This window comes from Jaculus jaculus, chromosome 1 (assembly GCF_020740685.1).
Source record: "Jaculus jaculus isolate mJacJac1 chromosome 1, mJacJac1.mat.Y.cur, whole genome shotgun sequence".
NCBI classification, from domain to species: domain Eukaryota; kingdom Metazoa; phylum Chordata; class Mammalia; order Rodentia; family Dipodidae; genus Jaculus; species Jaculus jaculus.
Window position 1 is genome coordinate 127,059,468 of NC_059102.1, and position 22,701 is coordinate 127,082,168.

At 48.6% G+C, this 22,701-nt stretch overlaps 1 protein-coding gene across 1 annotated transcript in view; it reads right to left on the reverse strand.

The window, feature by feature from the left end:
* The window catches only part of Mvb12b (multivesicular body subunit 12B), a 197,450-nt gene extending 175,555 nt beyond the window's left edge, over window positions 1–21,895 (reverse strand). Inside the window, exons 1-2 of the mRNA XM_045158923.1 lie at window positions 21,787–21,895; window positions 7,212–7,334 (exon numbers count right to left, since the gene is read on the reverse strand). Of these exons, the coding sequence (XP_045014858.1) occupies window positions 7,212–7,334; window positions 21,787–21,867 (204 nt within the window). The 5' untranslated portion in view covers window positions 21,868–21,895. The remainder of the gene's footprint in view (window positions 1–7,211; window positions 7,335–21,786) is intronic.
* Between the last annotated feature and the right edge of the window lie 806 nt (window positions 21,896–22,701).

A 22,701-nucleotide genomic window follows, 5' to 3' on the forward strand; every position in this document is an offset into this window, starting at 1 on the left:
TTGTATTCTGTTTGCCAATATTTTGTTGAGAATTTTTGCATCTATGTTCATGAGGGAGATTGGTCTGTAATTTTCTTTTTTTGTTCTATCTTTGCCTGGTTTTGGTATCAGGGTGATGCTGGCCTCATAGAAGGAGTTTGGTAGGATTCCTTCTTTTTCTATTTCCTGGAAAAGCTTAAGAAGCAATGGTGTTAGCTCTTCCTTAAAAGTCTGGTAAAATTCAGCAGTGAATCCATCCGGGCCTGGGCTTTTTTTAGTTGGGAGATTATTGATAACTGCTCGGATCTCCATGTTTGTTATAGGTCTATTTAAGTGATTAATCTCATTTTGATTTAATTTAGGTAGGTCATATAGATCAAGGAAATCATCCATTTCTTTCAGATTTTCATACTTGGTGGAGTATATGCTTTTATAGTATGTCCCTATAATTTTTTGAATTTCTCTGGAATCTGTTGTGATGTTACCTTGTTCATCTCTGATTTTATTAATTTGTGTCTCTTCTCTCTTTCTTTTGGTCAGATTTGCTAAGGGTTTATCAATCTTGTTTATCCTTTCAAAGAACCAACTCTTTGTTTCATTAATTCTTTGGATTGTTCTTTTTGTTTCTATTTCATTAATTTCTGCCCTAATCTTTATTATTTCTTCCCGTCTACTACTTTTTGGTTTGCCTTGTTCTTCTTTTTCCAAGGCTTTAAGACGAAGCATTAGGTCGTTTACTTGCGACCTTTCTAATTTCTTAATATAGGCACTTAAGGCTATAAATTTACCTCTTAGAACTGCCTTCATTGTGTCCCAGAGATTTTGGTATGTTGTTTTTTAAAAAAGTAAATCCAGCTCTTCTTCTTTTCCATCAGTCCAATTAATTGAGGCTTTATTGTCACAACTCTTTCTAAATACACATCTGTGAACAGAGAGCAGTACAAGGACACTGTCCGCTCCACTGCCTGAATGAACCAGCTGTCAAGTAAGCCAAGGAAAAAAATTGGGGCCAATACTGGATTGGCATGGTTGTGGGGGAGGGAAGGCCAGAAGCTAAGACCAACTCCTCCCCAACCAGGCCCCAGAAGCCACTATTTCTGACAAAACATCCTGACAGCCAGCAGTGGCTTCTTGTATAGTGCCAGGCTCTGCCCTCTCTATGTCAAGCTCACCCTCCTCTCAGGAGCAGCTCTGTCACCAGAAGTTTGCTAATTCAGGCCGTGAAAACAGGCCCAAGGGCTGGCCATAAAACCACTTTCCATGTTTTCAGTAGGTCTGGGCTTAATGTATTTTCTACCAAAACAGAAAAGAGGTACACCTACTGTCTTTATCAAAACAAGCTCTGGTTCTGGAAATGAACTGGGCTGTGAGGTGGGACCCCAAGTCTATGGTTCTTAAAGCCCAACAGAAAGGGCATGGGTGAGGCCAGGGGACACAAGAACCACAGGAACAAGCCATTCCTTTGTCTCTCACCTGCTGTGGGGTCAGTCACAGCAAGAGCAGCGCCTGCAGCTTTGGGTCCTCACTGTCCTCTGGCCACCAGGAGCTGGGTATTTTTCCTGCCCTCCCTGTGGCCTCCCACCACAACTTGGGCTTTCTGGGGATCAGCATGACAGCTCTAATCAGAGCAGATGAAGGACTGTGCCCCATATTTTCCACTTGCTATCTACCACATGCTTTTAGCAAGATTCTGTTAGTCATGTTTCCCATAATGTTTTATGTTTCCTTGAGTATTACACAGACATGCAAGCCTACTTGAACCTATATCAGCACTGAGGGTCTCCCCTCCCCCTGCTTTGAGGAGTGAAACATGCCTCCCTATGACTCTGGATTTCAAGCTTGTGCCTCCTTGTACTCCTAGCCTATCCCAGAGCAGAGCAGTCTCCCCTAGGGCCCCACAGCATCTCACATCTAACATCCAAACATCCAATGGCCTGGATATCCAGGAGACCCTCATAGCTTTGGACAGAGATAAACTATGCAGGGCCATGAACTTTTAAGAAATGATTTGTTGTCTCCTTAGTTTCAACACTATTCAAAGAGAGATGGGAGAAGGGAGAGAAGGAAGAAAGAGGGAGGGAGTACTTGCATCACAGCAGCTACCCACATACTGCCTGCCCCAGGAAGCCACATGGTGGTCACCGTGACCAAGGCTGGCTTCCCAGCAAAGGTCAGTGGAGAGGAGTGAGACCTAAACAAACATACCCCCAGCCTCTTCTCTGATTGGGCTCTGGACCCCAACTCCTCAGCTCCTCCCAGTCTGGCTTCATCAGACAGCCCCTTACCCACTTATATCCTCCCTTACCATAGTCTATACCACCAACCTAAACCAGCTTGGTATTTGCCCACCTTTATTTACACAAGGGAAAGAGGTTCCCTCCCGAGTCACGTCAGGTCAGCTACAGACTTCCCTTGTCTGTTCCTGAGAGGCATCCAAGCTCAGTTTCTCGCCACCAGCTCCCTCCTACTCATCTAGCCCACCAGACGGTGACAAGGGTGTTCTGTGACAAACAGCCTCCCCAGGGTAAGTGGGTTTGTGCCTGGTCTTTCTTGTGTGTGAATGAGCCCTGGACCTTCAGACCAAAGGCTCCAGATGGATGTCACACATGTACCTCAAACTCAGCATGTCTCAAACAGGTCAAATCAACTGTTCCTTGTCAACCTACCTGCCTATGTGTATGCCTATCTCAACATAGTCTCAGTATTCACCCAGCTGCCTAGCAGCCATTCTGACCCTTTCTGTGCCTCAGTGCCAGCTCCCAACATTTAAGCCTCCCTTGTTTTCTTGCCAAATAACATGCATCTGGATCTTTCAGATCCATCTACATCTCCCCATTGCCATGGCAATAGCCTACTGTGGGCTAGGCGACTCTGCACTATCATATGGCCTCCGGACGCCTCTGCAGGCCTCAGTGCCCACCCTCTCAAGTATTTTCCTTGCTGTACATACTATGTGTCTGAACTTTTGAAGACATAAACTGAGAGCTTCTTTACTTAATGCCCTAATGTACTGGTCCTCTGCACCCTCAGGATAATAACCAGCCTCCTTGGTATGGCTCACACTTTGAGCTCTGATCTGGCTTCACCCATCCACCTGCCTTCATCTTCAACCTTTCACCATGCAGAATGCTGCACTTCAAGTGCCTTCTATACAGTGAGCAGTCAATGAAAATCCATGAAGCCGAGGCTGGTGAGACTCTCAGTGGATAAAATGACACAAGCATGAGGACCTGAGCCTGGATCCCCAGTGCCCACTAAAATGTTGGACATGGAGGCATGCACCTCTAATCTCGGAGCTGGGGAAGCATGGGGATCTGCATGCATGTCCTGGGCTCAATGGCTAGCTAATCTAGCCAAATCAGTGACTCTAGGTTCAGTGAGAGACCCTGTCTCAAAAATTAAGATGGAGCAGCAATACAGGAAGATACCCAATGTTGACCTCTGATCTCCACATACACACACATAAGCACCTCACCCACATATAAACACACACACATGCATACCACCCACATACTGTGTAAGAAAATCTGAGAAAACAAAGAATAAGTAAATAAGCAAACAGTGGACACAATTAGTTTGGCTATATGAAATGGATTTTAAAGGACAAGTAAATTTTTATCAGAAAAGTAAGGCAGAAAAAGTGGGTTCACAGGCAAAATGGCACAGTCATCACAGGCAGCAATGCAGTTCTAGCCTCTCAGTAGTCTACACCCAGGGCTAGAGAGATAGCTCAGCAGTTAAGGCGCTTGCCTGCAAAACCTAATGACCAGAGTTTGATTCCCCAGTACCCATGTAAAGCCAGATGCACAAAGGGGTTCATGCATCTGAAGTTCATCTTCAGTGGCTAGAAGGCCTGGTGTGCCCATTCTCCCTCCCCCAATCTCTCTCTCTCTGCTTGCAAATAAATAAAGATATTAAAAGAAAATAAACATTTATAAGCGGTAGTACATATGTCATTGGAAGCACACAAAACAAAGCCCACAGTGACCCTCAGTGATGGCAGCATAGTGCCCCAAAGAATGCAGCACCTGGAAGCCAAAAGTTAAACTCTGTGCAGAGGACTGTAGCAACAAGTGCTCAGGGGCTTCTTTCTTATGGCCTCGCCTCCCTCCCCAAAGTACCATCCTCTGTGGATGCAAGAAATGCATGAACTCTGCTGTCAGCGGAGGCCAGAAAGCTACAGTGCAGTCATTATGCCAGGTTCTGTGGGGTCACATGGATCAGGAGACCCACCCCAACCTCTGAGAGGAGCAACTATCAACCCCAGTCAAAGATCTGAGCAAGTGGCTGCAGAACAGAAGGAAGAGTGTTTCAAGGAAGATTGCAGAAAAGGGAACAATAAATTGAGAAGTTTAGAAATAATGCTGGTCCTCTAAACTGAGAAGCTTCCCCTCAGAGGGAAGTCATTAAATTACATTTTTTAAATATTTGTATTTATTTATTGAGAAAGGATAGAAAGCACAGAGCTTCTTGCCACTGCAAACAAAACTCCAGACATATGTGCCACACTGTGTATCTGGCTTTACATGTACACTGGGAAATAGAACCCAGGCCAGCAGGCTTTGTAAACAAGCACCTTTAACCACTGAATCATCTCTGCAGCCCCAAGTTACATTTTTAATTTTTTTTGTTCATTTTTATTTATGTATTTGAGAGTGACAGACACAGAGAGAGAAAGAGACAGATAGAGAGAAGGAAAGAGAATGGGTGTAGCAGGGCCTCCAGCCACTGCAAACGAACTCCAGACATGTGCATCCCTCTGTGCATCTGGCTAATGTGGGTCCTGGGGAATCGAGCCTCGAACCAGGGTCCTCAGGCTCCACAGGCAAGTGCTTAACTGCTAAGCCATCTCTCCAGTACTCCAAGTTACATTTTTATAAATGAACTTTCAGCGTCTTTGGTTTCAAGCATCATTAGGAGCCTAGACCCCTTGCAATTCAAGGCCAACAGCACTTTTGATGTTGGTGGCAGGACTGCAGTCACTGTGCAAGGAGGGGTTAACTCTGGGCATCTTTGCAGCCTGGCCATCCAAAAAAAAAAAAAAAACAAATGCTCAGTACTTTAGTTCTGATTCTCACTTAATACGTAACTATAGAGGAAAAGAATGTTGAAGTACCCCTTCTCACCCCGCCCTTCCGCCTCTCCCCTTGAACTTGGGGCCAGAGCTCTAGGGAATGAATGAGATGTTTATCTGAGAAGTGTCTAGAGGCCAGAACAAAGAGAGAACTGCCATCTCTCTGCCTGAAAGGCTCTTAGAGGCAGCTGGGCCCTGTGCAGACTGGGTAATTACAGGCAAGCTAGCTTGAGCCCCTTGCCCTGCTCACCTTCCACTAAAATGCATGGTATAGCTGATCGTGAAACATGCTTATTAATTTCACTCATTTGACACTGTGCTCCTTTGCCCTGAGCTAGATGTTAGGAGAAAATGATAGGGATAGACTGTGCCCCTGTCAGGCTTCTAGAGACTTTGAGAAAGCCAAACTATCAAAGGCCATCTGCCACCCACTAGCCAAGTAGTCCTGATGACCCCAAAGGTACAAACAGAATGTTACAGATACTGATCGACAAGAGAATGGCAGGAGGACGTGAGACCCGAGCTGAGGGCTTGAGCCCCTTGCATGCCCCGGAAGGGACCCAAGCCATCCACCCGGGGACCAGGAGCTCCTAGCCCTGCTGGTCAGACCTCATTCATCACTAGACACTTGGGCTTCTCCAATCAGGAACATTTTTATTAGCTCCCACAGAGTTCTATGGCACAAAGCCACACCTAATTATTCTATTTTATGGGAAGTTAGACATTCCAGCAGGGCTTTGAAGACAGGCAGCAGGTCAGACTCAAGGTTCTGTCAAAAGAGAGTCCCTGGTTCTTTTACTTTAAAATGTTTTGAGCTCCCACCCAGTTGGGAATGAGATGTGGGGTCCTCTTTCTGCAGTGAGGACAGGTATTAACCCTCCAGTATGGACATACTTGGATCATCATGGTTCTTAATGAAGGCTGATTTTACCCCTCCCATCCCCACCTCCTGGGGACATCTGCAAACATCCAGGGCAGAAAAGGCAGTTACTACTGCTATCGGCTGTACAGAGAGAGGCCAGGGATGCTGTTCCACAGGGCCATCCATAGAATTATCTGAATATCTGGCCTCACATGTCAATAGTGCTGAGGCCAAGAAGCTATGCCCTAGGGATGCTGTGGGGCCAAGCATCCAACTCCCCCCCACCTTGTGGCCCATCAGACACTAATCTAGTCACCTAGCAGGTTTCTGTGCTGGCTGAGGAGATCTGCATTCTCCTGTTCATCTAGATCCTGGACACATTTTTCAGAGAACTAGAATAAGACACTGCCATCAACAGCACAGGAGAAGTTAAAAGCAGATCACTGAGGAATCTCAAAGCACACCAAGTTTTAACATCACCCTGTGCTTTAAGCCCTCCTCAGATTATAAACTTTATATTGAAAGAACAAAGTGCTCAGTCCTGACCCACAGGACACAGCACAGATACCTGCTGAAAAGTAAAGAAAGCTCTCGGCCAAGCCAGAATTGGGAGGTCTGGTCCAGATTAGTCACTGTTGCCCAGGCCTGAAACCTTGTCACTTCACTTCAAACCAGCATGGTATTCTCCCAGCCTTCCAGGAAATTGTGAGAATGAAATGGGCTATTGGGTAGGAAGCTTTTAAAATGTGAATGGCTATACAAATACAGAACAGGTCACTTAGAACATTTACACATTGAGCATACAGGACAATCAGGGTCTTTCTTGGAATTTTTTCATAAAATGTCATAATTAGAAATAATTTTGTTTGTTTTTTGAGGTAGGGTCTCACTCTAGCTCAGGCTGACCTGGAATTCACTCTTTAGTCTCAGGGTGGCCTTGAACTCACAACAATCTTCCTACCTCTGCCTACCGAGTGCTGGGATTAAAGGCATGCACCACCACACCCAGATCTAGAAGTGACCTTTGAAATCAATGAATCTAACCCTTCAATTTTACAGAAAGTTAAAAATTACCATCACAAGGGTCAAAAGCCAGCTATGGCCATAGCCAGAAACTATTACCCTGCCTCCAATGGCTTCAGGTTCTTTAACTCCCAGACCAGGATATTCCCAGTGCTCTCCCCTTGGCAATGACTTCTCTCCTCTGGTCATTCTAAGTTCTCACAGGAAAGAAGTATGTCTTATATACAGGTCAGGGGTTCTTGAACAGCGAACTAAACAGACAAGCTGACTTACTACGTCATAGCCTGTCGGGGCTCGGTTCCGGGAGGCCACCACCCCAACTCCTGTAATGGGGTCCATCGGCGTCTCTGGCAAGGCTTCTGAAAGGTCTTTGACTTCAGGCATGGTGGCTTGGTTCTGGTTCAGAAAAGGAAAAGGAAAGCACAAAATTCAAACTCAGTGTTTAATGTGAATCCGGCAAAGTCTCAGACAGAACAAGAGTCTAGGGGCAACTATGCAGAACTGAATTCCACATACCTCAGCTGGCCCAAGGCCCTGACCTTACCCGCCCAATCCTCAGATGGAAAACTCAACCAGCACTGGCCCCTGCTCCTCCAGTCAGCTTGGAACACAAAGGATGTGTCTCTGTTCTCAGGGGGCAATTTCAACTCAATCCTAAAACCCTTTATTCTTAGTTCTATCCCCTAGAAGCCTGACTTCAGAGCAGGTGCCAGAAACTCCTCCAGGTGAGTCAGGCCCAGAGGGTCTAACAGCAGCTTCTGTTACCCACCATTCCCAAGCTCCCTAGAGAGCTAGTCTTCCTAACCCACAGCCCATCAGACCACAGTTGGCAGAACGCTCTGCAAGTACACAAGGCACTCTGCAAAGAGGAGACATCCAGGGCCCATGGCACAGGAACAGGTCCATGACTTACAAATTAGTGGCACTGAACAAGAAATTTAACCTCTTGGAGCTTCAACTTTCTTATTGTTACATGAGGTCTTTGTGGTTGGTAGTTTCTATGTAAAGTGTCCCCATAGCCTCGTGTGTTTGTGACACTCATAAGCAATTCAGCAGGTGGCAGTGTGGGAGGCAGAACCTTGATGGAGAAGGTGTGTTGCTTAGGGTGGTTCTTGGGGTGTAATAGCCCAAGCCCCTTTGTCAGAGCTAGCTCATTCTTGTGGCTGTCTTCCAGCTGGTGTGCAAGATGGATGCCCAGCCTCTGCTCTGCCATGATCTCTTGCCTTGATGAAGCTTCCCCTTAAAAATGTAAGCCTGAAATAAACCCTTTCCTCTCAAAAAGCTACTTCTAGTCAAGTATTTTGTCCCAGCTATGAGAAAGTAATGGCAACAGTCTCAATCTACTCCCAGAGCAGGACACAGAATTAAGAGCCAATGTAAAGAAGAGACCCAGAGGTCCTGACACACAGTGGGCACTCAGAAAAAACAACAACAACAAAAAAAAAAAAAAACAGGTGGGCTGGCCAGTTTGGAGCATCCTGGTTCAGTGTGACTGGTCAGAAATGGGAGGTGCCATACACTAGGGACTGGCCCATCTCGTTCTTGAGATAAACCCCTAGGTCATGTGGCACTCAGCCAAATCTAAGCACTAATAGTGATCCCAATTCTTGTTGGTCACTTGGGTGAAAGGAAGGTGCATGGGATTACGACTGCTGCTGCCCACCTCAGGAACCAGAGGAGGCAGGTGGAGTACGAGAGCCCTGAGCCTGGCAGCTCAAGTGACTGTGAGTCAGAGAACAAATAGGAATGGCAACACCTCTTTAAGGACACTTCCCACTTTTGAATTGATTGGGACTTTTAAAGTTAGATTAAAATAAAAAAAAAAAAAAAAGAAATGGCAACACCTCATAGAAACCAGCTTAAGCACTTTTTAAAGGGGAAGCTGTGGAAAAGAACAAGTTAAATTCCACTTCCCTCTGCAGCAATTCAAGCCTGCCAGCTGCTAGAGTTCTCACGGATGGTCACTACTTCGAAAGCAAACCAAACACCCGCCCTCCTCTCCTCAAGAGGTCTGCAGGAAGCACATTCTTCCTCCTCAGTCTAGAATCAGAAAAGAACGGCTACAGCCTCCTATACAGAAACCATCAAAGTCCCTGGGTCAGTAAGCCCTGAAGAGACTCTGGAACCAGGCTTGTCAATGCAGTGCTGTTGGGCTCCGGTCAGGGCTAGGAGATGCCTGCATAGCTGCACTCTCAGCGTCTGTTTCTGACAAAAGAGAAACGGAGTCATGCTTTACTTACTTCCGCTGAAAATATGCTTACTGAAGCCTGGGCAAAGAGTGAAGACCAGGTTGTATCACCACATTGTTTCCTATTTTCAACTTTCATTTTCCAGGCAGGATTTTCTGTATAAAGCAAGAGGCTTCGTGCTTCTTGTACCAAGTAGACATTAAGTATTTATTGAGTGGCTATTCATGTGTGCCCCCAATATAGGTTTAGGGTTAAATATCTGCCCCTGCTCCATCCAAAGCATGCAATAAACAATGCCTCAGCACTTGAACTCCTGTATTATGGGAAACATGAAATAACATTGCTGCAGTTTGCAAAATATCAGTACCTGCTGTTGGTTACCAAAAATGCTCTGCAATTAACAACTCATTAACAGAATATACGAATTGTGCCAGTGCTAGCTGACACGCTGTGAATTTAATAAGGAACATGCGAGGTGAGGTTTATTGTTAAGATACTACTGCCTTCACTAGATGAGAGAAAGAGGGTGGGAGACATGAAAGAAGAGATACAGGAGGGCAGCATACATAAGAACGATCCCATTGCTGGTACACTGCAATGTGCTCCACGAGGCACTGAGGACAGGGCTCTCTTGCTTTGATGTACACTATTGCAGGAGGACCAGTGTGCTCCCAAGGAAAGATGCTGCTCCCAGAATGCACCCAGAGAGGCGCCCAGAAGACGCCCCCAAGATGGCTGCAGGCAGCCTCCAGCTGATGCAGACAAAGAGCCAGGCCTTCAGAGCTTCCAGGCTCCACAGGCCAGTAAGCCAGTGAAGCCATCCCCACGCACCCCCCTCCCCCCTCCCGTGTCTCTTCCCTTCCCCTGGTTGCCGGGTAGCCATGCCCTGGGGATCAAGGCAGCCTTTGTGAAGCAGAGACAAATGGCTGCTCCAGCATGGGCTGCGGCCCACTTGGTGCTGGAGGAAGGCCGCCACCAGCCAAGGAGGCTTTTAATGAGAAACGCCCAAGATATCCATGGCAGAGCCCATCGCTCAAAGCCTCTTGCCCCGAATTACATATTTTCTGACTGCAAATTACTTCTAACAGCGTCTCTACCATCACTTCAATTGACCTTCCTAACAAAAGGCCATTTATTAACTAGCACTCCGTGTTTCCCAGGCTGCTCCAAGCCTCCAGAAAGAAAGGCAACCAGGCAGACCAGCACTCTATAGTCCCGGGTCAGAGACCAGACCTCTGCCAAGGGGAAGAAGAGCCTTGAATGCGAGCCCAGAAGAGGCAGGAGCAGAGAGCAAAGGTGCAGCACTTAAGACCAGCATTAACCTGCCTGGCAGGAGAAAGGCTGGATACAGCTCAGAAGACCTTCCTGCAGCAATCTGAGCAGCTCCTCTCCCAGCATGAACACACCTCTGCTGGCTGTGTACATTGAGCAGCCAATCTCAAAGGGCTTTCTCAGCCTGGCCATACTAGCCCTATTTTATAGAAAAGGAAACTGAGGCCACCCGTTCTCAGACACTCTGCAGCGGACAGTGGGTAGAGACACCCTCCTTCCCAGTGTAGTCTGCTTTCTGTCATGCTGTGCACAGAGACCAACATTCTGCCCAAATGGGAAAGCAGTTTCAACACTAATTATATTTTAAAATGCCAAAGCTCTTCTTCCTTTGGCCATAGTGCAGTAAGTCAAGTGGGGGGGGGGGTGCACAGAAAGAGAAAAGTAACATGGGATTAATTTTCCTTGCACCTCAGTTTCAAGATTCAACATTCTTCTCATAAATAATTTACAACAATAAAAATGAGCTAAGGCCATGTTTGTGTAGGACGGAGGTAAATTCAGGCCTAATGAGGGAGATCTGAGCTCGGCACAGGAGGGAACTGGTTGATCTACAGCCCAGTGTGTGCAGAATCCATAGCACACAGGGGCTCCATTACCAAGCGCAAGTTGCAGGGCCAACCCGGAGGAGGGAGCCAAGTAGGAACCTGTGCCATCCAGCTGCAGTTGCCCAGAGGGTCTCCACGGGGGAAGCCAGAATGGACCCAGTGTTCGGTTGGCAGGACAGCAGGTGCTGAGATTTTCCAGAACTTCAGCAATGAGCCAATCTGAAACCAAGTCAGTTTTCAACACAGGCTGGACAAGAAAGGAAGGCGTTGGGCGCCTGGAGTCACATCTGCTCTTGGGCATAGTGATGCTGACCTTGGGCTGTCCTCCTAACTGAGTGTTGCAGGGCATCTGGTCTCTTTGGGGGGCACACAACCTCACCTCTACCAGATAATTCCCAGGCCGGAGGTGGGCAGGCTTTGCAACCTTGCTCTAGGCAGTTGTTCCTCTTTCTGCCCTGAGCAGTCCCACCCCAAGGCAACAGTGTGTATGTGTGTCCATGTGTGTGCATGCCCCTGTGTTGTGTGAACTAGGTAGGATGGGGCAGGGGCAGGTTTGTTTTCCAGGGAGAAAAATTTCAATTTATAGCCCCCCCCACACACCCCTACTAACACCATGCTAGATGCACATACCACATGCTATCGGACAGAGCCAGGAGGAAGCCCAGACTCCCCGCAGTGCAGCACCTCCCCAACACTGTCATCCCAGGTTCACAGACAAATGAACTTTACTATGAAGCCCCTTCACACAGATGCCACACACCTCCTTGGTATCCACTAAAAACAATCGCCACCAAGGTATGCTTAATCCCTGAAAGTCAGTAGCGCGAGGCTTAACTGATGCTGAACATTGTTTCAGAATCAAAGGCTGCCTCCCACCCCAGCCTGGGAGAAGCTAAGCTACTGTATCACAGCTGAAAACTCAAGGGAACTTTGATATCATCTCTGTTTAATTTCCACAGCTCTAGTGAGCCTGGGGTTTATCTCGTTTTATCAACTCCAGTACTGAAATCAAAACCCAACTAACAACGCTCAGTCCCTCTCCACAGAGGGCCAAGGAGTTTAAAGCGCTTTCTGGGTAAGGGCTGCAGAGGGTGGGGGCTGCTGCCTTCAAAGAAGCTGGCCTCCCAGCCATCTAGGCCTCCCCGTGGTGCAGAAGCAGCCCGTGCTGCCCGCCAGGGCTGGAGGCCTGACCGCACAACTTTCGAGGAGAGTAATTTCAGAGTATGGGGGAGGGGGCAACTGTAATTGAAATGACAAAACCAGTGGGTTAATGAAGTCCCTACAGAAGGATGAACTTGTGAGTGGCTTGCTTGAATTCCAAACTCAAGGGCACCAAAGACATAAACTGTCTGCCTGCATCTTCCCTTCCCAACTGCGGGACTAAGGCAGGGAAGAGAAGAAATACTTCACTGGTCGCAGGCAACTGTGCAAGGGCGGGCTCTCCACCAAGGCTGGAGCTGTCCTTCAGAAAAAGCTGCTGCCACATGCAGGTGTAGTGGGGAAGGTGGGCTCCTCACCTCTTTCCCAGTAGCAAGGATGATCTTTAGGTGACAAGCCCACCACCGCCCCCCCCCCCATGCTTCATGAGTACTGGCGCCTTTCTACTGACAAGCAAGAGACAAAGAGCACAGCCCTGTTTCTAAGGAGGTGGCCTTATGGCCGGGCTTCTCCAACCCACACCACAATACACACACACACACACACACACACACACACACACACACACACACACCCGGGCGACCTTGCAGCAAAGGTACAAAGACCTAACCCCTCAGGAAGCTGCACAGAGGCCAGATGCCATGGGGCACCAAGGCAAGTGGGCAGCCTGCTGTTGACCTGCCCAAGGGGGCAGGGCACAGGCTGAGAGGGGTCCACTGTGGAACCTCAAGCGAGTACCCGGCACCACCTGATACTTGGTGTGGATAGTTAGGTTGGTGACCAATGAGAAGTCCAATCTCTGCTACACGTGCAGAGGGTGCAGTCAGGAGGCAGCAGGTCATGGGCTGTTAGGTGGGCTGCTTTGATTGGGGGAGTGACAGAAAATATTTTTCTAAGATCTCCTAAGTTTCAAAGACTTTTCCAGCTAAGAAACTAACAATTACAGCATTTCCTTTTGCCCTAGTAACAGTCTGGGTGTGTGTGTGGGGTGGGGGTGTGTGTTTGATATTCTGAGATTTTTTAAAATATTATTTAATTTATTTGAGAGTGGGAGAGAGGCAGAGAGAGAGAGAGAGAGAGAGAGAGAGAGAGAGAGAGGGAGGGAGGGAGGGAGGGAGGGAGGGAGGGAGGGAGGGAGGGAGGGAGGGAGGAGGAGAAAGACAGAATCTAGTCACTGCAAATGAACTCCAGACGCATGTGCCACCTTGTGCGCCTGGCTTATGTGGGTCCTAGGAAATCGAACCTGGGTCCTTTGGCTTTGCAGGCAAATACCTTAACTGCTAAGCCATCTCTCCAGCCATATGTGTGTGTTTTATAACAGAACTGGCACATAAAGCATCAATTTGATCCGACCTTCCTTTGGATTTATATTAACCATTTGAGGACCAAACATGATTTCCAAAAGCCACAAGGGGCAGGCTCACTTTAAAATCCCTCCTTGAAAATAAACCCAAGATTGAGTTCTCCAGCATTGTCAAGCTCAGCTCTACACAGGTCAGGGACCATGACTATAGACAGTCTCCTAGTACATAGGTAAGCCCTAATCAGGCCCATTCATGATCATGACAAATAAGGGTCATCCCTGCACACGGTCTGGTCCAATGGGGCCATATTGTTAGTCCCCTGCCAAGCAGGGAAAGAAAGAGCCCCATCAGAAGGAAGATGCCCTGCAAATGAAACTGCCTCAGGAGGGCCCCAGAGCAATGGTCCATGAGTGCTGTACAATGAGTTACACCCTTATCTGGTGACTGCCAACTAGAAATGCCATGTGCCACCTCAATGCCAGGCAAATAGGCTCCCAGGCCAGAATCATCGGAACACCTGACTTCAGGTCACCAGGCCACACCCTCCCTGAATTTCCCATGGGTGTTCAGAGTTTCTTTGTGAGCATGTAGCAGGATAATCACTCCACTTGTATGCTGATGGCTCCCACAATGACCTTCCTGCTTGGACTTCTCTTGGGAAATTCAGGGGTGTACTGAGTGTACAGCTAGCAGTCTTTACCTGCATGTCCTACTGACACCCCCAAATAGGCTAACTGTGATGCACCTCCTGACATTTCCTTCCTGACAGGGCTTGGAGCACAACAGCCTACAGACATCTGTGGAAGCAATTATGAGATGGACGATCTGCACGTGGAAGCAGGGTCTTTTGACTCATGGTAGACTGCATGCATAAGCATCCCCTGGAGACGGGGTTAAAACAAATAGTCATGGGCCCTGTCACAGAAACAAACACCAGAGGACTACCAGGGGCTAGGGTGGGGAGCCTGAGGGGCTGCACTGCTCCCAAGCTTCCAGCTCATGAGGAAGCAGCTGGCCTGGTGTCTGAAATGTAAGAACCTGATAGTAAGTACTTACTGTGTTGATAAGTGAAGAATGAAGGACCTAAAGGTGAACTTCTATTGAGAAGAATCTCAGAATGAAACCCCCACTCTCTCCTCCTCATCACAGGTCAGCAAACAGTGCCTGGTTCCTCCCTACAGACATCCATCCTACAACTCAAAATCTGGACCACCTCTCCCATTGCCCCAAGCCTTCTCCAACTGTCCGGCCAGACAAGTACTGTCACCCAGAATCCTGATGGCATCCCCAAAATGTGGCCTTAGCACACACATATGTGTGTGTGTGCGCGCGCACACACACACACACACACACACACAGCCTTGCCACTCAGAAGGCTACACATTTTTCCTTTCAAAACAGAAGTTGTCCTAGGGTATGTTGTGTCCACCACACAGCCTAGCTCCAAGTGGGTGCTAATAAACTTTTAAAGGAGAATGAATGAATGAATGAAGCTCATACCCTCTTAAAACTGCCCCAATTTTACTGGGTAAGGAGATGACAGGAAGCAGCAGCCACACTGACAGTAGACCTATCTGCCTCCTCCCAGCAGTAGCCCAGCCGGGCCACTTATGTCCTAGGAGGACAAACTCGACCCTCAGAGTAAGCACCTGCAGAAAGGAGGAGGTCCACTTCCTGACATAGACACGGTGGTGTGAATAAACACAGTCGGCTGGGGCAACAGCAAGCAGCAGATGGGCCTAAAACACAATCACGAAATGCCCAAACAAGCAAACAAACAGCTAAACTCAGCAGTTTAAAAATGGATTTGCTGCTGATTCTGTTGGCTAAGCAACGGGGCTCACCTGCAGAAAGGTGTCCACCTGGAGAAAGGGAAGCCCGAGGTCTAGAGGAGGCGATTCCTAGGTCTTCCATTGACTCTTCCACCAAGCCACTTCCTTCAGACCCCCTAGGCCTCCTTGAGCTACAGCTGGGGGCGGGGGGGGGGGGGCAGTAGAGCAGCAGAGAAAGCACAGCTTCAAAGTCGGAGACCAGAGTTCAAATCATAGCTCCCGCTTCCACCTAGGGCTCTCAGCCAGTCAACCAAGCTGGGCCTGAGTTTCTACCCCATAAAATAGGCTATAGTAAATAACAGTTCACCTATAGAGTTGCAATATGTATGAATCACCTAGAACTTATATCAAAGGACAAAATCAACCTAGTGAAAGGCAACCTAACGAATTGGAGAAAATATTTGCAAATTGAAGAGGGGCTGTATTGAGATCTTTAAAACACTCAGTTAAAAATGGGCCAATGATTTCAATAAACATTTCTGCAAAGATGATATACAAATGGCCAAGAGGCATATGAAAATATATTCAACTGTGAATTCATTATGGAAATGCAAGTTAAAACCAAAACCACAGCAAGTATCATTTTATAAACAAAACCACAAATATTCAGAAAATAATAAGTACTGGGAAAGAAATGGAGAAATTGGAAATTCTGGTGTACCATTGATGGGAATATAAAATTCAGCCATCATTTCATAGAAAGCTATGTATTTGTTTCTTTAAAATTTTTTAAATGGATTTGGAGAGATGGCTTAGCAGTTAAGGCACTTGGCTACAAAGCCAAAGGTCCCAGGTTCGATTCCCCAGGACCCACATAAACCAGGTGCATGTGGTAGCACATGCATCTGGAGTTCGTTTGCAGTGGCTGAAGGCCCTGGAGTGCCCATTCTCACTCTCTCTCTCAATCTCTCACTCTTTCAGATAAACATAAATTTAAAAATTGAAGTTTCCATATGATTCAATGTGATGGTTAATCTCTATCAATTTGATAGGCTTTAGAATTTCCATGGAAACAAACCTCTGGGCACATCTGTGAGAGATTTTCTAGATCAGATTAATTGAGATAGAGGACTCATTCCTACCTGTGGTGCAACACTATTCCATGGGCTTCTGTCCTGGACTGAATCAAAAGGAGGAAGTGAGCTGAGCAGAAGCATTCGTCTCTCTCTGCTTCCTGACTGCCTGACTGCAGAAACAATGTGACCAGCTCGGCCTCACGATCCTGCTGCCATGCCTTCCCAGCCTTAATGGACTGTTAAAAAACCCTTCCCCCTTTAAAGTAATTTTTGTCAGGTATTTCATCTTAGCTGCTGTCTCTGAATGTAACTAATACATTCAGTAATTCTATTTGTAGATATATGCCCCAAGAACTGAAAGGGTCTCAAAGAGATGTCTGTATACCTATGTTCAAAACAGCATTATATACAATGACCAATGACAAAATGATGATAAACAGATAAACGAATATGGTCTACACACTTAATCAGGTATTTTCAGCTTTCAAAAAGAAGGAAAGGGGGCTGGAGAGGTGGTTCTGTGGTTAAGGGACTTGCCTGAAATGCCTAATGACCCTGGTTTGATTCCCCAGCACCCACATGAAGCCAGACACACAAAGTGGCACATGCATCTGAAGTCCCTTTGCAGTGACTGGAGGCCCTGGTGTGCGCATTCTGTCTCTCTTCTATCACTCTCTGCTTGCAAATAAATAAATAAAAATATTTTTTAAAAGGAAGGAAAGTCTGGGTTGAGGAGATCTCTCAGTGGGTAAAGTGCTTTACATACAAGTCTAAGGACCTGAGTTTGGATCTCTAGAACCCATGTCAAATGCCAGACATCAAGGCACATCCCTGTAATCCCATTGCTGGGGAGGTGGGATGGGGGAAACACTGTGGGAAGCTAGCTAGCTAGTTCAGCCAAATTGGTGAGGTTTAGGTTCAGTGAGAGATACCACCATACTAGGAAAGGTGGAGGGTCATAAGAGGGAAAAACCCATTGACTGTCTCTAGCCTCCTAATTCATACACATAAGAACATGCATGCACATATATACCAATAAAGGGAAGGAAAATCTGACCTATACTACAAACATGAAGAAAACTGAAGGTACTCAGCTAAGTAAAATAAGCCAGTCTCTCTCCCCCCCCCCTCTCTCTCTCTCACACACACACAGTACTTGTATGGTTCCAGTTCTATAAAACCCTTCCAGTATCCAAACTCTGGGAGACAGAGGGTAGAATGGGACTGCCAAGAGCTGTGGAGAGGAAAGGGGAGTTAATTGGTACAGCACTTTAGTTTTTCAAGATGAAAAAGTTCTAGAGACTAGTTGACCTACATATTTTATTTATTGTGTGAGTATAAATGTGTGTATGATGTGTTTATGATGCATGTGTGAGTGTGTGTGTATGATGGTATTTCTATGTGTTATATGTGGGTTATGTTCATGCTACAGCAAGTGTGTGGAGGTCAGAGGATAACCTCAGAATATTTCTCTTCTTCCATGTTCTTTTGAGATAAAGTTTCTCTCATATTTGTGGCTGCTGCCTGAGAGCTTCCATATTCTCCTGGCTGTACCTCTCGCTGTTAGGTGTGCTGGGATCGCAGGTGTATATGCCACTTTGTGTCCAGTTTTACATCGGTGTGGGAGGACTGAACTCAGGCTTGCAAGCAAGCACCTTTGATTGCTGAGCCATCTCGCCAGCCCTGATCTATATACTTAAAACTGGTTAAGTTGGTATATTTAACAACTTTCTAGAACTGTGGTCCTCAAATGTTAGCAAGCATAAGAGTACCCCAAGCGCACACAGTTTTCAGGGTCCCTTTCCTAGAGTGTTCTGATTCAATCAAGTCAGCCTGTGACACTCTGGAATCTGCATTTTCATAAATTCCCCAGACTTGTGTGGCTTATTAAAAACTCAAGTATTCCTCTCTCCTAAAAGATTTTGGAGTATTCTGAACACTTGCCTCTAATCAATATCTAGGTATGTTTTAAGTATGTATGTGGCTTGTTTCTGATCTATAGATAGAAAGAGTGGAAGAATAGACTCAAAGATTTGAGCTACAGGCCCGAGAGGGCCCTCTGTCCTCAGGGGAGCACGAGCAATAAAGCAACTATGTGCAGCCCTGGGCTCAGGGCCCATGAGGCTCTCACATTTCTGCCTGGACAAGCTCTTCATCTTGCCAGAAGCATGTCAAGCAAACCAAACACATGGCCACAGGATGTCCCCAACAAGGGAGGTAATGTCATGCACACCCTGCAGTGGCTTTGCCTCCCAGGCAGCTTGAGAGAGGAGATCTGACTCAGGCTTGGGCTCTGCAGACAACACGGGGAAACCACAATTCCCCAGAGCAGCCAGGGAGCCAAAACCCAAGGACAGCCCTGAGGCCAGTCAACCAGGATAGGAAGCAGCTCACTCCAGGACCCAGGGCCACCCATGTACCACCAACTGGTCACTAAGCATTGCCAGTGACCAGAGTCATTAGCCTCACCACACCAGTCATGCAGTCATTTGATCTCATCACTGTTCCAACAGCACCTTTGATATGGTTCACACTCAACTCCAAGGCCATTATTACATTGCAGTGTGGCAAGAATGTCACTCTTTGTGTACGAAACACAGAGTACTTCTAGCATGTTACAGCTAAGAGACCTAAGCCACTTGGCTTTTGATCCACTCTAGGAACAGATCTTCCATTAAACAGACAGAGATGAAACTCCAGGACTCTCTCTTACCCCTTCTAAGACGCTGAGAGGGTACCCAGCAATGTATTCACAGAATCATGTAATTTTATAAAATATAAAATTGAGATATTGTTGAATTTATTTTCTGATAGCCCTGCCTTCACTAAGAAAGTATTGGACCTACAAAGCCAGGATCTGATGCTGAGAGTTCATGTAAATTACATGAGGATTCTCTTTTGCAGGATCTGTGCCTTCCTAATTCATGACCCTTATGAGATAGGTTTGATTTGTAAGTCACTTACAATTAAGAAAATGGGGATTCAAGGGCCGGGAAGATGGCTCAGTAGGTTAAAAGCACTTGATGCCCAAGAGTGATGACCTAAGTTTGGATTTTTAGAACCCATGTAAAGTTGCATGCAGTAGCAAATGTCTGTAATCCCAGTGTGTCAGTGAGATAGGAAGCAGAGACACAGGAACTCTCCAGAAGCTTGGGCCATCTAGCCTGCTGTACTCCACAGTGAGCAAGAGACCCTGTCTTAAGTAAGGAGCAAATGAGAACTGACAGTTGAGGCTGTCCTCTGATCTTCACGAATCCGTGTCATGACACGCACACACCTGCGCATACTTGCATGTGTGCACACACAAACATGAAATTTAGTAAGACATAGAGATTCAGAAAGGTTATGTGACTTACTAGACTCATCTGTGGTCTAAAACTTGCACTGAGATGCAGTTCCAGCCCATTGTTTACTATGCTATCACTTCCTACTTGCCCCAGTAAGATCATTCTTTTAACCTACAAACAGAAAGGCACTCTATTACCACTGCAAACAAATGCCCAGCTGCCTCTATGTGGGGGACTGAACTCAGGCAGGCAGGCTTTGCAAGGAAGCGCCTTAACCACACAGCCACATCCCCAACCACTCTAACACAAACTTACTTCTTTTTGGATTAGTCCATTCACAGATCCTTAATAACGGCTGCTACCTGGGTTGGAGTTGTAACTTGGTGGTAGGGATTGCCCAAAGTTTGATCCCAAGCACTGCCAATCCCAAGATTTGACTTTCACCAATCATTTGCCACATGGCACAGGCACCAAGCTAAAGTCTCCCTGCAATATTTCAATTATATCTCACCATAACCCTGTGATATAGATGCAGTGGTTAGCTTCAGTCTACAGATAAGGAAACTGAGACTTGGAAAAGTTCATTATTTTGCCCAACATCACACAGCAAGTAGGAAAGCCAAAACTTAAAGCTGTGGTCTCATCCTAAAGCCCTTACACTTAACCACAGTGCAGTCTTTAGTGGTGAAGAATGCCCACAAGTGGGACCTACTTCAGTGGAAAATATGGATAAGAAAACACAATTCTACATTCAAATGAAATGGCAGTCACCACATCAGCTGCTGGCCTACAGGGGTCTTGGTCCATGTGCAGAACTCCAGTTCTTAAAGACCTGCGTGGATACTGAGCACGGCCCAATTCCTCAACGCACCCCCAGTGATTTCACAGCCAGCAAGAAGGGTGTCACCCCCCTCCTGTAACTAACCTCCTGAGTATACCGAGTTTTTCAGTTAGTGTGGGTTTCCACAAAGCTTATCTTTTAACTTTTCCAAAGCAGCTAATAAAATTTGCCAGCCCTGTTAAAAGGAGATGGGAACCAGCCAGCTGTCGAGAAATGTACAGGAGATTATACAGAGAAGGAAGCACCAGAGACAAAGGCCCCTAAAGAGGAACCAGTCTACCATCTGCCTCTGTGACTGTAATCCGGGGGCTCTGGTTCTCCTGTGGGGGCAGGGAGAAGGGGCAAGGACCATTTGCTTAGGGCCTGCCTGTGGTTTTCCTGTTAGTGTCTTGCTGAACAGGTTGTTGGGGGTAGAGGTTTCAGGGGACAGTGGGAAAAAGTCTGATCGTTTAAGAACACTTGTGTGCTGTAACAAAGATACCTAGTTCACTGTGCGTGTCTCTGAGGATGTGATATTCCCGGTAAGGCGGCCCTTGTGCCTCACTTGTGCTTTGGAGTCCTTTCTGGATAGTCTGAGTCTGCAGTGTCCAAGCCGGGCATCACACCTCGTAAGACAGGCGCCTTAAGATTTGTCTCTGTGCTAGCACAGGATGATTGATACCTGAGGGTCAGGTACACGCTGCTCCATACCCACGTGAGCACAGAGAGCTGGACCCCCCAGACCAAGCTGTCTCTAAAGTGTGCCCAGGGTGGAAACCTCAGAAGACGATGCCTTAGGGTCAGGTGCACTCTGCTCTGCACGCACATGCCCACAGAGCACTGGAGCCCCACCCTCCACCACCACCCCCCCACCCCAGGCCAGGCCGGCCCAGCAACTGTCCCAGGATGGAGACAGTTCTAAGAACCCAGAGATGATGATGCCTGAGGGTCAGGTGCACGCTGGTCTGCACCCACGTGACCACAGAGAGCTAGACCCGAGCCAGGCCTGTCCTGGGATTGTCTCGAATGTGTGCCCAGGGTGGAGCCCCTCACCTGCCTCCGCTCTGGGGGCGCTGCCTGCACTCCAGTCCCCAGCTCTCGCCTCCGCCTCCGACCGCAAGGCCGAGCCGGGAGACCCGCAGCCGAGGCGCACGCTGGGCCAAGGCCGAGGCCGCCCGGGCCTGTCCCCGAGGCGAGGCGAGCCGGGCACGGAGCCCGCAGGCCTCGGCTCGCCCGGCTCCTCCCGTCCGCCCGCCCGCCCGCCCCCTCTCCCCCGCCGCCTCCCCCGTGGCCCGTGGCCCGCGCCCGCCCTCGAGGACCAGCCGAGGCCGGAGCCTCCGCCGCAGCCCGGGCCTCTCACTTAACTGTTCCCCGCTGGGGCGGCGGCGGCGGCGGCGGCGGCGGTGGAGGGTCCCGGCTCCGTCTCACGCAGAAGCAGCTTCTCATCGCCCGGGCGGCGCGGGAGGAGCCGGGCCCGGGGCCCAGGCGGCGGGAGCCGGCGCCGCAGCTCGAGCGCGAGCCTCCCCGGGAGCGGCGGCGGCGGAGGGGCGGGGCGCGGCCTGGCGGCGGCGGCGGCGGCGGCTGCAGCGGCGGCGGCGGCGGCGGCTCCCTGCGACGGCCGGCCGGGCTGCACGGGAGGCGCCGGGCCCGGGGAGGCGGGCTCGGCGGGGCGGGCGAGCGGGCGGGGGCGCGGAGCCCTGGGCCAGGCCGCGGCGCGCCGAGCCCGGCCTAAGGCGCCCCCTACCCAGCCTCGCAGCCGCCGGGAGCTCCGGGGCCTCTGGGCTCCCGGGGTCTCCCTCCGCGGTCCCCTCTCTTCTCCCCCCCCCCCCCGCCCCAGCGGCCTTGTCCTCGGCTCCCCTAGGCCTCGCTGTGCCTGGAAGTCCTCCCGACCCTCCCCCCCAACCCACAGTGACCTCTTGTTTAGGGATGCCTTCCTACCCAGCCCCCTTCTAAGGCTATCCTGAACCCCAGGACCATCCCTCTGCTCTTCCCACTGCCCAGCTGACCTCACGCCAGCGCAGCCCAGTCTTCAGACTGACCCCAATCCCCTAGCCATCCTCTTGGCCTCCCCTTTGGCTAGGCAAATGATTTACTCACACAGGCCTACAGCTAGGTTTGGGGGTGGAAGAGGGTGAGAGAGAGGATCAGCCTTAAGGAAGCATTTAGAATAAGAGGTTTAAGTGGGAGCCCTGCCCCTGCAAGTATCTGGGGAAAGGTACAAACAAGGCAGGATGAAATGGAGCTGCAGAGGAAGGTGGCAGGGGAAGGGGGTGGGGGGGA